The following is a 14876-nucleotide window of genomic DNA, read 5'->3' on the forward strand; positions in this document are numbered from 1 at the left end:
TGGTGCAAGATACCATACCTTGCGTTCGGCATATACCTTAAGTTATAGTTGATCATCGATTTGACAATTCTTGGAAAAGGACAGGTGTGATGGGTACAAATTCCGTTAAAAAAGATTTTAGGCAAATGGAGTCTGTAATATCTGTATTCTTTCGCTTGGGAGTAATAATCATTTATTCAAAAAGAAAAACCTTTAACAACCTAGATGATTTGTCATGACACTGATTCTGTAATTCCTTTTAAGAAGCCCTTTATTTAAAACAATGTCAGTATAGAAATACGGGCCTACAGCCGCTATAGGCCGGCCACGGTGTGAGAGGCGTCGAGCATCATGAGCAACACTACTTTGGCATAAAATCGGTTCCTTCCCCGCCCCCCTCCCTCCCGACCATCATGTGTGGGAGCATCGCATATGTATATATATATATCTCTTTTTAACACAAATGTCACGTGACTGGAACGCCACAAGTGTTTGTAGGCCTCTCCTACATCGGCGCCATCTTGGGGCGAGGTCGGGCCAGTGTACAGTCTAAGTCTTTCCATGAATTAGCTGTTGGACCAGAATTCCTTTCGGTAGTTCGAGAACTTTCGTTAGCGTCAACTTTGCGTCAGCATGGCGTCACTGCGACCTCGTAGCAATGCCATGGTTCGTTCTTGGGGCGGGGCAGCAGGCGGGTTCTTCCGCCGACGCTTTGAACCAGTCTTTCTCACTGCACCAAGCGGAGGCAAGGTGGCTGCCGCCCGGGGTAAAGAGCAATGGCGGCGGTTTGTCCTTACCGGAAGTCCGCGGGAGTCGAGTGTCAAATGACTCCAGCCGATTCTGCAAGGCTGAGGGGAGCATTTTGTCAAGGGTGGGGCCCACGCCCAAGCAGACAAGCTTTCGAGTCCAGAATTGTCTCACGGTGGGCTTAGGCCTGGATCCGGAGGAGCCGACCGCCGGAGTTCAAGGGCAGCAGTAGCAGCAGCTCTTCGGTACAGCCACCGGAGAGGAGCCAACAGCAGTAACAACGGCAGTTCGGATGGTACTGCCACCGGGGTGATTCCAGTAGCAGCGACGACAGCAGTTTGGATGGTATCGCCACCGGGGTGGGTCTCCGATTACTTGGCTGCGGGGGCCCACTCCTCGCGTCGGGTGCTAGTGGCGATCCTGGTGAACCCGTGCTTGGGCGGTGGTCCGGTGGTCGCGTGCAGCGGCAGGGTGCAGCTCAGCTGGCCAGCGAATTAAAGACGTTTTGGGTGCCCTCATCTGCTGGCGAGCCTCCACCTGGGGAGGTGGGGGGAGGCCCCTCCGCGTCGCCTCCCCCTGCCAGGGCACCCTCCGTTATTGAAGGAAGAGAATGGGAAGATCCGCACAGCGTGCCAGGGTGCAATTCAGCAGACCGATGAAAAAGATGGCTGGGGCGCCCTCATCTGCTGGCGAGCCTCCACCTGGGGAGGTGGGGGAGGCCCGTCCGCGTCGCCTCCCCCCGCCAGGGCACCAGCCGTTTTTGAAGAAAGAAGAAAACGGGAAGGTCCGCACAGCGTGGCGGACTCTGCCTTGGCGCTTCCAGAACTTCGGCGCTTCGAGCAGCCTCCGGCCTATTCGCACAGTCGCCCGCCACTGATGTCAATGGATTTTTGCATGGCTTTTATAGCCCAAAGTCAACTAAAAAGGACCGCCCAAAAACAGGCCAATGTTGCAACTTCGAGGAAGGAGAGGCGAGGACGGTGTCACGTGGACGTAAATGCTTTGGGATGCAGGTCGCAGCAGACTGTCATGTAAATAGTTGTTTAAAACATGTTTTAACCTGTTCATCTTGTCGGAATGTTGTTATACCTATAAGTTATTAAAAATGTTTAACCATACTATTTTGTTGGGGTGTTGTACATATCAGCAATCTAGTTAGCGTATTCGGAAAAATGGCATTGTTCGATTTGCACGTGATCCTAATCAAGTTTGGTGACGTTGGTGGTGGGTATCAACAAACTTCCGGTTGTGTCTACTGGGGTCCCTATTTTTGTTCAATTCCAGAAGGACCGGGCACTGGGGTTTCCAGTGTCCGAACCCTCTACAGAACGCACATTGATTCCCATCTAAGTTTCTCCGTCCGTTGTAGGGTGCAGGTGTATGGTCTCTAGGGGGTAGCTTTCTAGGGGCGGTTGGTTGGTAATTCCCTTTTGGGGGTTCCCTTCCTATGGTCACCCCCTGCAACTGTGCTATCATTACCCTCTCCTTCAGTTCCTTTTTCTTCCTCTCTGATGCCCTATCGTTCTCGTTCTTTTGGTTTTCGTAGTATTGGGCCATCTGGAGAATTGCTGCGGGTTTGGAGGCTACCCAACTACTCTCGCTGGTCTGCAGCTTCTGAGAAACTTCTTGTGATAGACCCTTCACATAATTCTGGACAAAGAGGTGATGTCCAGTTGCAGTGGTCATGTCCTGGCCACTATAATCGGAAAACACAGTCTCGAACCGAGAGAAGTATTCAGACACATCCTCCTGGGGTTTCTGGCGACAAGCCGTCACTATTGACCAATCTACCTTTCTTTCTGGGATTAGAGTCTTCAACTTAAGTACAATCTTGTCTGGGAGCTCTAATATGGCTTTCGGGGGTTTCTGTCCTGGTGGTCTGTCTGTGTTCTTTAAGGTGTCGGTAGACCTCGAGTGTACGAGGGAAGAGGTTCGTCACATCGCCCTCTCTTTCTTCCCCAATGTCTACCTTCCTATATAGGGTCGCTAAGCCTTCGGGACCTTTATCATGGTACCTATCCTCATATGCATTTAGGGCATGATAACAAAGTCGTACGACAAAGGGTCGTCTGCGGCTGTCTGCATACGAGTTATATACGTCTGTTGTATACTCCTCACTTTCCTTACGCTCCACTAGTGTCTTTACTATTTTGTCGATTCCTGCTCGTTCGTCCTTCGTTAGTCGATTCATTCTGGTGGACTCTTTCTTTCTCATGTCAGGGTCATCTAACGTTATAGCCGACGTTGGGTTCAGTACAAGAGGTTCGGCCGGCGCGGAGGCCGTGAGGACCGAGGCCCCTGTACTGCTTTCGCTCGTGCTTGGGGGTTGTGGGTGTTGCACTACTGATTGGGAGGGTGCGTATGGAGGGGGCATGTAAATGATCGGGGGACCTAATAGTAATTCATCATTCGTTCGCTGCCTGGAGGACAACTTAGGGTAGAGCAAAGAAGGGGTCCTAACAGCGTACTGGCCTGATGTTTTCGGGCTCCTGTCTTAGTTTAGTTTCCCTTCTCTCCTTTATTTCTTCTTCTAACCTTCTAGCGGCAAGGTGAGCTGCCTTTCGTAATTCCTTTTCTGCTTTTACTTCTTCCCTCTTTTTCCGTTGCGTTGCTTCTTTGCGCCACATGCCGATACTGTCAAGCATAGTAGGCGTCATCTTATTGCTACGCAGAGCTATTTCTAGCACTTCTATCTTATGGTCGTCGAAGGATCCCATCAGTGGCCACTGACTCTCGGGGTCCTTCCTTGTATATTTATGCCACAGCTTGCTATAAGCTACGGCGACTAGTCCATATTTAGTGAACATGTCCTTATTAGGGGTGCCCTCCAGTGGAGCCGGATGGTTCACCTCTAATAAGCGGTCCGGGCAGAACCAACTACCAATCAGTGGGGAGAAGATAGGCATGACGGGTTTCAACGGGGACAAAAGTCAGCACTACCTATCTTTTCACTGCTTGCAAAGACTAGACAGAATATCTCTATTCCTCGTTATTTGTAAGCAGAGAATACCTCCAAAGAACCAATATCGAACAACTAGTGTTCGGACAATCAATCAATCAATCAATGGGGAGATAAAGATAGGCACGACGGGTTTCAACGGGGACAAAAGTCTGCGTTACCTACCCTTCACTATTTGCAAAGACTAGACAGAATATTTCTATTCTACGTTATTTGCAAACAGAGAATATCTCAAAGAGCACAATTCTTCAAAACAATCAATGTTCGGACAATCAATCAGTGGGGAGATAAAGATAGGCACGACGGGTTTCAACGGGGACAAAAGTCTGCGTTACCTACCCTTCACTATCTGCAAAGGGAGAGAGAGCGAGAGTATTTCTACTCCTCCCCGTTTGCTGACAGCGAATATCTCAAAGAGAACAATCAATGAGCAATACTAGTATTTCCAAAACTTCAAACAATCAATCAATTATTTCGCAATTTGTCGTGTATCACGACCTTACCCGGACCGCGTGGACAGTTTCTCGTCTTCCGCCTCCAGCGCCCGATCGTCCTCTACTCTCCGTATTTGCCGCGGCACTCCTGATGGTTCCCAGTCAGGACCGTAGATCACTCGAGAGAGGTCTGCTCGGAACCAGTGAAGTTCGGATGATCGGCTGCCAGACGAGGGTCTATTGGGCAGGAGCTCTCCCGATCGTTGCAGTCGTTCACTCTGTCGTCGGGACCTCTCCCACTGGATCCACGTGTCGCTGATGGGCCCCACGTTTGGGACGCCAATTGTTAAATGGTAGCGGCAGTTCAGTCGATAACCTTTCAAGTATTGCCCGGCGGTAATCGCCTCTCATACCACTCGATAATTTACCAATGAAAGAGGCAGGCGCCGGAGACTGGAAGGCAGGAAACAAAGTTTTATTCCGTCGGAGCAGAACACATCAGATCAGACAGCAAGGTATCGTCACGAGGTGCTCTAACTGCATCTCTGAGGTCTGGCCTCTTATACACACGTTTATGATTTTATTGCAGGATTATTGTACATGGCACATTCTTGAGATCCCCTTGATGCATGAGGGAACATCCCCTGAAGCCCCGGCTCAGATCCGATCCCACACATAGCTACAGTTGAAGTTCCCACCTCACCCGCAGTAGGAGATGGCTATCACGCAGCAGGGTATTCCGCCAATTCCCGGGGGTGTGTGCAACCGGCCGGGTCTCAGGGGGTAGGGGCTTTGATCTACTGTGATCCCTTTGATGTGGGGTGTTTCCCTTACAGTAGGGGCAATAAACTGCATCCGCAGGGCTAGGTGATGGCCTGGGACCAGTTCGGACAATGGGGCGCAGAGGAAGGGGGTTATCAAAGGAGAGGCATGACCATGTATGGGATGTCGGTCGGATGTGGTTCCGTAGCAGGGTCGCGCAGAAGGAGAGGGTTTATGGCCTGTATGAGAGAGCGGGGGTGGCCGGCGCGCGGGGGATGCTTGCAGTGTCAGGGGAACGCGCTGGCGATTGACAATGAGCGGGGGAGAGAGTGGGGTGCCCAAAATGGCTACCGTGTGCTCGCTGTGCGTAGCGCTGGGGAGAGGCAAGATGGCGCAGATAATGTTCAGTTTGCGAGCTAAATTTCCACAATACCTCACAGTAACACGTATCTAGACACCTACAACTCGCTTTATCTTGCATACATACATACATAAAAATTCAAAAGCACACAGCTCTTTTCTTCTCTGGATTACGGTGATGGTTATACCAGAGGAAGAAAAATGTCTTGCTAATGGACTGCTTACCCCAAAGCAATGCGTCATTCCAATCTAGTACTTTGGAAAATAGATTTTCATTCTAGTCCATGCTAAGGGAACTGTCAGCTGTTATCTCCTACCGCCTCTCCTTGCCTTCTTTCTGCTTCCTCTTCTGGGTCACGAGGGGGAGGCGAGAGCAAGGAGGACTGGAAAATTGCACTTCCGGCACTGGCCGAAACAAAAGACTGAAAGAATTACGAACTACGAAAACACGAGGCGCGGCTGCAGAGATCACCACTCGCAGCACTTCTTTATGTTTGCATAATGAAAACACCAGTGCATGTTTGGCAATTGGAAGAGGGCTGCATTATTTTGTGATGGCTCATTATAGGCGTGCAATTACAGTTTTAAATTAGACATTCTACTTCCCTTCAGTTTCTGGTATCAAATAACGAAGATTTGGGAACAGCGGAGCTCGGCTTCTTTTTTTTAGTAAGGTGTTATTTTTTTCACATTATTTTAGAGGTGTCTATACTTCCGCCCATGTCACTTTGTATGACAATGATGCAAACGGTTCTATGACGTCAGTTACTGTGTTGTCTTTATTTATGCGTTTTTATATAGCGCGTACCTTTCCCGAAGGTGTCAGAACGCTTACAATAGAGCCAGTTACATTACATAAGGATTTAAGAGTACATGGATTACGTATAAGAAACGAAACGGATACTTAAGTCTAAACACTAAAGGAAAACGTTGCTATGGTGATCTGAAAGAAACACGTTAGTTAGATTCCTCACCTTAGAATATCCCCAGGCGTCCGGCTGGATCCGGAAAGTTTTTCGTCCGCAATACCCCTGCGCGTCGCTAGGCGTCGTCTGCGGCTCCGCGTCCGTCTGCGGCGGCGTGCGCTGGGATGACGTCATCGGAGTACTTAGACGCCACCCTCACGCGCTGACGTCAGTTCTACTTTTGTCCGCGCCAGACAGCGCCAATCCGAGAAGAGCTTACCCCTTAGTCATTTTTTGACTAAACCTTTTTTGACTCTTTTGGTCTCTTGTCGACTCAACTCTGGTGCCGGTAGGATTCCTGGTTTCAAACCCTGCGACTCCTGTCACCGACTGATGTCGGTTATGGACCATCATTGCCGGTGCCTTTTCTGCTTGGGGGCCGACCACGATTCCGAGTCGGGCCTCGACGGCTGGGCCCTGACTTCGAAGGCTAGGCGGGAGCGGTCCCGCAAGCTCCTGGAGTACCGGCAGTCAGCTCCGCGCCGTTCTCGGTCGAGGAGGAGGTCGAGGGACCGGACTCGTCCTGTTCCAAGTCTTCGGGTAAGTCGAAGCATGGTAAGAAGTCCAAGAGGCGACATCGCTCTTCAGGCTCCCCTCGCCGGTCGCGCGACTCTGCTGAGGGCTCGGGTGGTACCACCCACACGGCTTCGTCTGAGCCGCAGGAGACTCGTTCATCCCCATACCAGTCGGTCCCTGGGACCGACGCGACTCCGGCGGAGATCAGTGCCTTCCTCTCGGCCATGAGAGGCCTGGCTCCGCCGTCGATGCCTGCCGGCGCGCCTTCGGGCCCCGCGGGCTCAACTGGGGGGACTGTCTTGCTGTGGCATTCCACTTTACCAACTACTTTATTGACCTTGTCTCATGTTCTTGAATGTGCTTTGAAGCTGCTGCCCTTAGAGTTTGTAAATGATCATAGTATCTAATCTTGGATTTTTCAGATTTTGTGTATTGTCTAGAGTTCAGTGTTTTTGTTATTCAAACTGGGGGTATGTGCATTTAAGTTTTTACCTGATGGGGCTGGGACAATTCAAAAACTCCACCAAACAATATTCATTTAAAGGTTTAGCAATATTTCACTGCAATTCTGTCTTAGATAGCTACCGCTTACATTTTGTCCCCCCACTATCAACAAGCATTGGCATGGCCAATAGGTTTCGCCTTTGGGACCTTATAAGTGTTTAGTCATTTAACAGTTGATGTTGTTGCACCAAGGATATTGTGCTGGATAACTAAACACTTATAAGGTCCCAAAGGCGAGACCATTTAATTAGGTATCAGTAACTCCCGTTATGTAAAGTGCCTAGACAAGGTTGTCCCGCGAGCGCTAAGAGCTATGCTAGGAACGGCAGTTTGCAGAGGACACCTTCGTACTCGCACTCATATTTCGATGTTTGCTCTTTAGAACTGTGCTCAGGGTGCGTACTTATAAGCCCTTTCTTTTTGGTGCGTGTCCGCTCGTGCATAAATAGGACTGTCTATGTGCGAAAGGCGCCCTGTGCAGGGTCACTAATAACACATCCTGCCATGTGCAGGGTGCAGCAACCCTTTTGGTATGTGGCTTTTTTACAGTTATATGACAAGAGTAGTAGTATTAATAAGATTAGCAAGAAACGCATTAATTTAAATAACAGTGAGGACGAATCCCTGTCCGCCTATGCTGACGAGCTCACAATACCAGCGGGGCCTCTGAAGAGGGCTGTCTGCGTCAGAACAGACCGCATTGATGGAGCTCAAAAAATGAAAATGGAGAAGATACAATGAAAAGAACCCAACCTCGAACATGAGAGTAAAGCACCCCCAGTTCCCTTCGCTGGCCACGCACTCATGTGGCCCCCTTTGGGTGCAGCTGATATTCCTTCTATGTCCGTGATGTGTAGTACTAATGGCATTAATGAATGAGGTAAATGGGGAGGGTGTGGCGTTACGGCCAGGGCTTCCGAGCCTTCCACGTCCGAAGCGCTGACTCGCTGCATTCATTCTATATACATCGGCGAGTTAAATGCGGGCAGCTGACATCTGAAGTGATCAGCAGGTCTCTCCCCTTAGCTCAAATGTTGGTAGCTTACACATACATGAAGGCTAGTGTTTAGAGATATACATGGTCTGTGCAAGGCAGCAGCAATTCACACTACAAACAGCAGACAGATAAAAAAGCTTCGAGTTCCAAACCTAGTTGGGGACGCGCCTTCTAATCAAAGCACCAAGGAAACCTGACATAAAACAGATGGCCCAGACACAAAACAGATGGCTCCTGCGCACCGCTGCTGGCTCCCGAGAGCAGAACGCTCTGGGAGTAAACCTTTCAATAGAAGCTGGGACATCCACACGCCTTTGGCCAATTGCGTACTAAAGCCAGACGCAAAGGCCAATAGCGTGTGAGCACCACATTCACAAGCTTCTACTAAACCTGAAGAAAGCTGAAGTGATTCCAAGAGGTCGATTTCCTAGAGCAGCGCACGCGCTGTGCTAGGCTCGACCTAAAAATGCACTCTTTTCCAGCCTTATGTAAATTACTGTTTATTAAAATGTTTATTTTACCCCTCATGATGTTTCTTTTTATAAATGTTCCTTGCAAATTAATGGCTGGATTTTTTTTTTGACAAGGTGGAGAATAATTTGATGTCTTTTATATAGCAAAATAAATCTCCTAGAGCAAGCCTAAAGGTGTTGCAGCTGTCCAAATCTGTGTATTGAATGGCAGGAGCGTACAGAGATGGAGATCGACAGGGGCATCTGGTCGAGATATTTTTATTATGGGTTTTCATTGTTTAAAGGGGCAAGCTTTCATAGTGATGTTTTCTAATGGTTGGATTCCTTATTATACCCCCTAGAGGCTTAGCAATATGTTTAGAACTACCAATGGAAATGCTCCAGATGACCGAGAAAATGTGTTTTTGTCGTGTAAGGCAGTTTCCGGATATAGGATACACCTTTTGAGTATAATTCACTAAAGGTAGCCTACACAGTTACATCCTCATCTAGTATCACCTTGTTAGGCCTCGCCATCCCAACTTAGTTTGGTAAAAGGTGTGCACAATTTATTTATATTTTTCAGCATTGGTGTCTCAGACTTTTATTTCTAGCGACTGGAAATTATCAGTGAACACCACATATAGGGAATAGCTATGCAAGATGAGGAAAGTCAGCATAAGGAATACTGGTACTATGCCTGGGTGAACACAATTCTTCAGTATAAGGAGTTATGGGGAGCCCTAGGAGTGGAAGAAACTATTTATGTTGCACTTTATTAGCGAGTAGCACAGGTAGTTTCTGATCTCCTTTCGATATAGAGGTAAGTTAGCACTTTACTCACACACACTTTATTGAGGTAAAATATGGTCAAATTGGCAGTTTATATAAGTACTGTATTTGCGCAGTCACTTGGAGTCAGCTGTTAAGGAGCTGTGTTTTTTTTCTTTTTGTCTCTCTATTTATTTCTGGCATAAAGGCCTTAAGGAACTCACAGGGGAATCTGTTTGGCCAGAGGGCCTTCCCTGCACGCAGCCCCACCAAGACTGATGAGCTCCTCTCCTGTGGGAGTCCTAAGAGAAATCTCTGTCACAAATTTCTCCACCTGTTACCCAGACAGCTTCTCCTGCAGTTAATAAGCATCCCGGAAGTAAGACGCAAAGCTGCATGCCACCTCCCTAGGGTCAGTGAGCAGCTAGCCAGCCGAGTCGCGCATAAGAGGGATACATAGGCAGAGCCTGGGACCCCGCTATAGCCTATGGAGCAATTTACTGGACTTATTTCCCCTTTGGTAGATACGGCCTTGGGCCGCTCACCAAGGCAACCTCGCATCCTCTAGGAGGGTCTGTTGCGCCTTCTGCCCATCTGGCTGGTGGCCCTGCACCCTTGGGTCTGCTATCGGTGCCTCCAGATCTACCAAATCCGGCACCTGCCGTCTTCACAGTCTGGAGGTAAAACTAATATTTGACCCCCAACGTGGGCTTCAGGGCCTCCCTCAGCGTCTTCGTTGACTTTACCGAGCCGGTATTTACTGCAAAATATACCTCTATGGAGTGCTCCATAGTCTGTCAATATTCTGGGTTCTGTAGATGTCAAAGCAACAAGTGCCATCGGAACATCGTGCACTGACAACCCACATGGAGTCGAATGATCACCGGAGAATGATCCAAGAGCACCTGTGTCAGAACAGAAATATCCGAAACTCTATCCGAATATCAGAAACGCATGTGAGATAAAGAAGTAGTCGAGGAGGGAGAAGGAGTTGTTGGCCGGAGAGAATAAGGCGTAAGCTCCCCATGTGTGTAAAGAACCCTCGAGACATCCACAAGACCTAGGGCTGACACGTATGAAGGCAGAGGAGTTTTACTATAACCAAGGGGTGGGCCACTTGGGTGCCACCTATCAGCCAAGTGGTCCGTCACACTGCTCCAGTCGCCTCCAGAGTGACTTCATTTTGAAGGCAAGTGGTTTATATTGTTACTTTCTTTGGCAATTGTCAGGAGGGTATGCCACACTCCACCTTTTTGCTGTAGTATTAGGCTACCAGTGAATAATATATCAAACTGGTGTTTAGTGGGTAATCTGTTATGAAAGCAGAGGATCTTGTACACCGGTATATTCCCCTCCATCTTTTCTAGAGGGATGGTCAGTTTTCCGTCACCATGGTGGTGAGCTTTGGTACAAGCTGAGTGATGTTCATCATACAACTCAGATCACCCCACCATGTCGTCTTCTGTAGAACTGGTTTCTGAAAGCAGCAGGAGAAGCTTATTAGAATATACTGTTATTGTGTTGTCTGAGCAGAACTTTGATAATTGATCGATATTATCGTATACATTTATAATTTTGTTCAGATTGTTTAATGTGTCAGTGTTTAAAGCTATGCTAGGTTCTTAAAACTGTGGATATTGCTAAACTAACACAAAGTGAATGTTCTTTTCCAACAGTTGTTTCACAGAGTTGTCCAAAACCTGTAACGTTTACAGTGGAATGGTACTTGAAACGGTATTCCTGCCACAATCATTTCCTCAACCTGGAAGTAAGTCACTCTTTTCTTCCTTACATCTTCACTGACCGTACAGCTGATAAAATAACATAGTCTAAAATGGGTTTCTGATTTATTATGTTCTGTTAAATTTGTGCTTTGTGTAAAAAAAAACCAAAAAAAACCAAAGAAGAAAATTTAGAAAAAAGTAATTGATTACCATGAAATATCCACTTTGGGAGGATACAAAAGGTATTGGTGCTGATGATGTCTTTCCACGTGTTTCTCTGTTAGAACAAAACTGATTTTTTTTCTGAATTGCATGTGGGCCCCTCAAACCGAGCACAGGTAATTCTTACAAGTACATGGCAGTCTCTCCTCAGAATGTTTTTGCCACAGGGTACTCACTCCCTCTCCTGAAGAAATTCTCTTTACAAACGTCTGCCGCATGCTATGTATGAAGTGCTTTTAACTCGAGCCGGTGTAGACCTCAGTAAGTTAGGTATCATCTGTGCTACCAACGTAACACAGTTACGCATGCAGTGAAATAGAAATGATTATCTGCCCAAAAGCTCTGGATGGATAATTGAAAATGATTGTAAGAATATCAATGTGCAATGGTATGTTTTTGACAATGGTAATGCATGTGCCTGACTTAAGCTTTTGGGGTGAGTGTAGGAATTGCTGCTAAAGTGACCTTCGTTCCAGATTGAATTTGTAATGGTCTTTGTTTGAAGATCAATGTGTATCCAATGGATTAAGAAAACCACAACAGGATTGAAAGAGGCATCTCTCAATTCTTGCTGTCCCACTATGAACCTCACTTTCTGGTGAAGAGCTTTTATATTCCCATATTTTATCTTTGGAGTTCAATTGGAGGTCTTGGTCTGGGCTGACTAGGTTTTTCATACCAAACTGTTGTCTCAAATCATTTTAAGGATTTTTGTGTTTTGGCATAACTATGCTTCGTTGATACTAAACAAAAACCATAAGAAGCAACTTTGAAGAAATGCATCCCACGGTAAGAAGTAACCTTTTCTACAAAAGTCTTTATATTCCATAACCTATCCATGGACTTTCTAAGAAGTGCCTTTATTGCAAGGTATCCTTGATGAAGCGCTCGCTCTGTGCTTTACCAGGCTCTTTGATCCAGTTCATGCAAACAGTTGTTGTTATCCTGCTACAGTAGCCTCATACATGGTGTCTGACACCAGCACATTACAGCACTGCATATACCTTGCTTGTGCTCCTTTCTGCCTCCAGGGTTTTTGCCAGGGGCAGGTTCCCTTGTGCTGCATTTGTCCTCTTCAGCGCCACTTATCCTGCTTCCTTGCCGCTCGCTTCATATCTGTTTGAGTGAGCTGATGCTGAATTTTCGGGTACTATCGAATTCCACACTGTACCCCCTGGAGTTAGTTTTTTGTACAAGGTAGCTCAGCATGTTAATTTATTTGCATTATAAAGTTATGAAACCTGATGATGTTTGCAGCTTTCAATCCTTTTGGGACTCGCCCTGCCCTACATACTTATGAGGTGAATAAAAATAAGTGACATTGCAACGGTGAGAGCAACAGCCTAGAGACATTTCAGTTTGTAAAGTACGTGCAAGTGATCTGATAATTAAGTTTACAGGACTGTAGACACTGTAGCGGAATTTAGAGAACCGTACTATTGGAGCAAACTGACTGTTATTTTGCCCCTGAGCTCTTACAGAAATCTGTGTGTAAGTACCAAGTTGCAGTTTTGCGTCTTTTTTTTTTTTTTTTTATATTTCTGAAGTCAGAGAAATTAGTTCTACTGACTTATTTAATAGTAATTCATGTTTTTACAGAAGATTGATTCACTATGCGTTCCTCTGCCCATACTATGAAAAAAAAAAAGTAATCCTATAATTTGCGAATAAAGTTCTGCTACATGGGTGTTGTTGTCATCCAGTGTGGTGACACGTAGAATGGTACGCAGCTGGCACTCAGGGGTGGGCACAACGGTTTTGTGGAGTTTTAAATAGGCAAATCCACAGTTTTTAACATGTGCTCGCAGATCGAAATCGGGCCACAAAAAACCGCCCTTATTTGATGTGCTGATTACTCAAAGAAACGGGTGGATTTCACCATTTGGAAATTATATTTAATTTGGTTTGTTTCGTTCTCCTTGGCTGGACCATTGCATAACAAGTGCGGTTCTCTCTTGCACTTATCACAGTGGCGAGAACCACCCAAACTGGTTAGTTCTTAGTTTGAAGGCCTTTTTTTGTTCATTGTTGGAGGAAGCAAAATTAATGGAATTTCATTTGAATTTGCTTCAGCATGATTATGAATGGCAAAAAAGTAATCTTGCTCTGTAGAGGACAGTCTTCCCACCCCAGTATGCTTTACCACACCTCTAAATTTCACTTTTGTGAGCATTAACTCATTGTAACTGACCATGCAAACCAAAATCTAGATGCTTTTCCCACACAATTCATTACCTGAGACAGTGACATTTTCCATTTATACAGAACAAACAACTAAAAACTGATTTGTCTTTTGGTGCTTGAATCACTGGGTGCTGTCTCACTTGCCGTGATCTGGCTTTACAAAATGCAGTCTAATCAAAGTTTACGTCTTCGATTGCTTTCCTTGAAATGATTGGATTACACATGTGAACGTGATTTGTGGAGAGCAGGGCAGGTTTAGCAACAGGATGACTTGCAGGCATGGAATTACATGGCAACTCTAATAGATATAGGGATCTCGAAATAAGTCCAAGTACCAAAAAAGAAGGCAGCAAAAGACCTTACTTATAGTGCGGTTTGACATAATGTCCCATAAGGGATAGTAAGCCATGCTGATAGGACTATAGGTTATTTAGGTGGCCCCAATAAGGAAGACTTATGCTAAGTATAAGTAAGCATATTATAGACAAAGCGTATAGGTCGAAAGGGGAAATTGTAAAATTCCAGTCGCCGGTTCCGCACTAGAGAACCAGGTCATAGGGGAAATGGGGTGCCTCATCATGGTCAAGACCCTCGTTAAGAGGCTTTAAGAGTTCTAGTATTAAACTAGAATATAAAGGCTCTAAGTCTAATATATCCTCCACAGAAAGACCTGCCAAACAAAAATGTATCTAGCTCTAAGCGAGAGTCCGCACCGAACATAACTAACCCAGACCAGGGCTTGAAAAATCATAAAAATGTTACTAGATCTGCAGGTCTTGACCTAACTGTAATGTACTTAACCTCTGTCTCTGAAAGCTGAGCAAATATGACATAAGATTTAAAGGCATCTTCATTGCTCATTCACTTCGTGGGCAATAAAGATGCCTTTAAATCTTGTTATCTTGTCACATTTGCTCCGCTTTCAGAGACAGAGGTCAAAAGTCAGTTTTTCTCCTACTCGCCAGAAAGGACGAGTAGGCCCTAAAAATTGCTCATCCTGATTAAATCTGACTTGCCATGGCGAGCGGGCCAGTGGATTTTTCGAGCCCTGCAGACTTATGTACCCTATGATACTGGCCACAGCGAAACTGACTCTTGTTTCCAGGGTCGACAGAATGAGGTCCAATACAATGGGTAATCAAATTAACATCACATCAGTTAACTATGGTGCGTATAAACATCAAGAACTGTGATATAGTGCCGTTATCAATTGGTATAATTATTGCTATAATGTTTGCTATTATTTTTATCATTGTTGTTATTTTTGATGTATTAAGAAACTTTCACATTTTAAAGGTTA

General features: G+C 46.2%; 1 protein-coding gene across 2 annotated transcripts in view; it reads left to right on the forward strand.

The window, feature by feature from the left end:
- The window catches only part of TMEM87B (transmembrane protein 87B), a 388295-nt gene that overhangs the window by 43592 nt on the left and 329827 nt on the right, over positions 1 to 14876 (forward strand). For both annotated transcript variants that reach the window (XM_085612119.1, XM_085612120.1), the window contains one exon: positions 11123 to 11214. In XM_085612119.1, the coding sequence (XP_085468245.1) occupies positions 11123 to 11214 (92 nt within the window). The remainder of the gene's footprint in view (positions 1 to 11122; positions 11215 to 14876) is intronic.

This window comes from Triturus cristatus, chromosome 6 (assembly GCF_964204655.1).
Source record: "Triturus cristatus chromosome 6, aTriCri1.1, whole genome shotgun sequence".
NCBI lineage: Eukaryota > Metazoa > Chordata > Amphibia > Caudata > Salamandridae > Triturus > Triturus cristatus.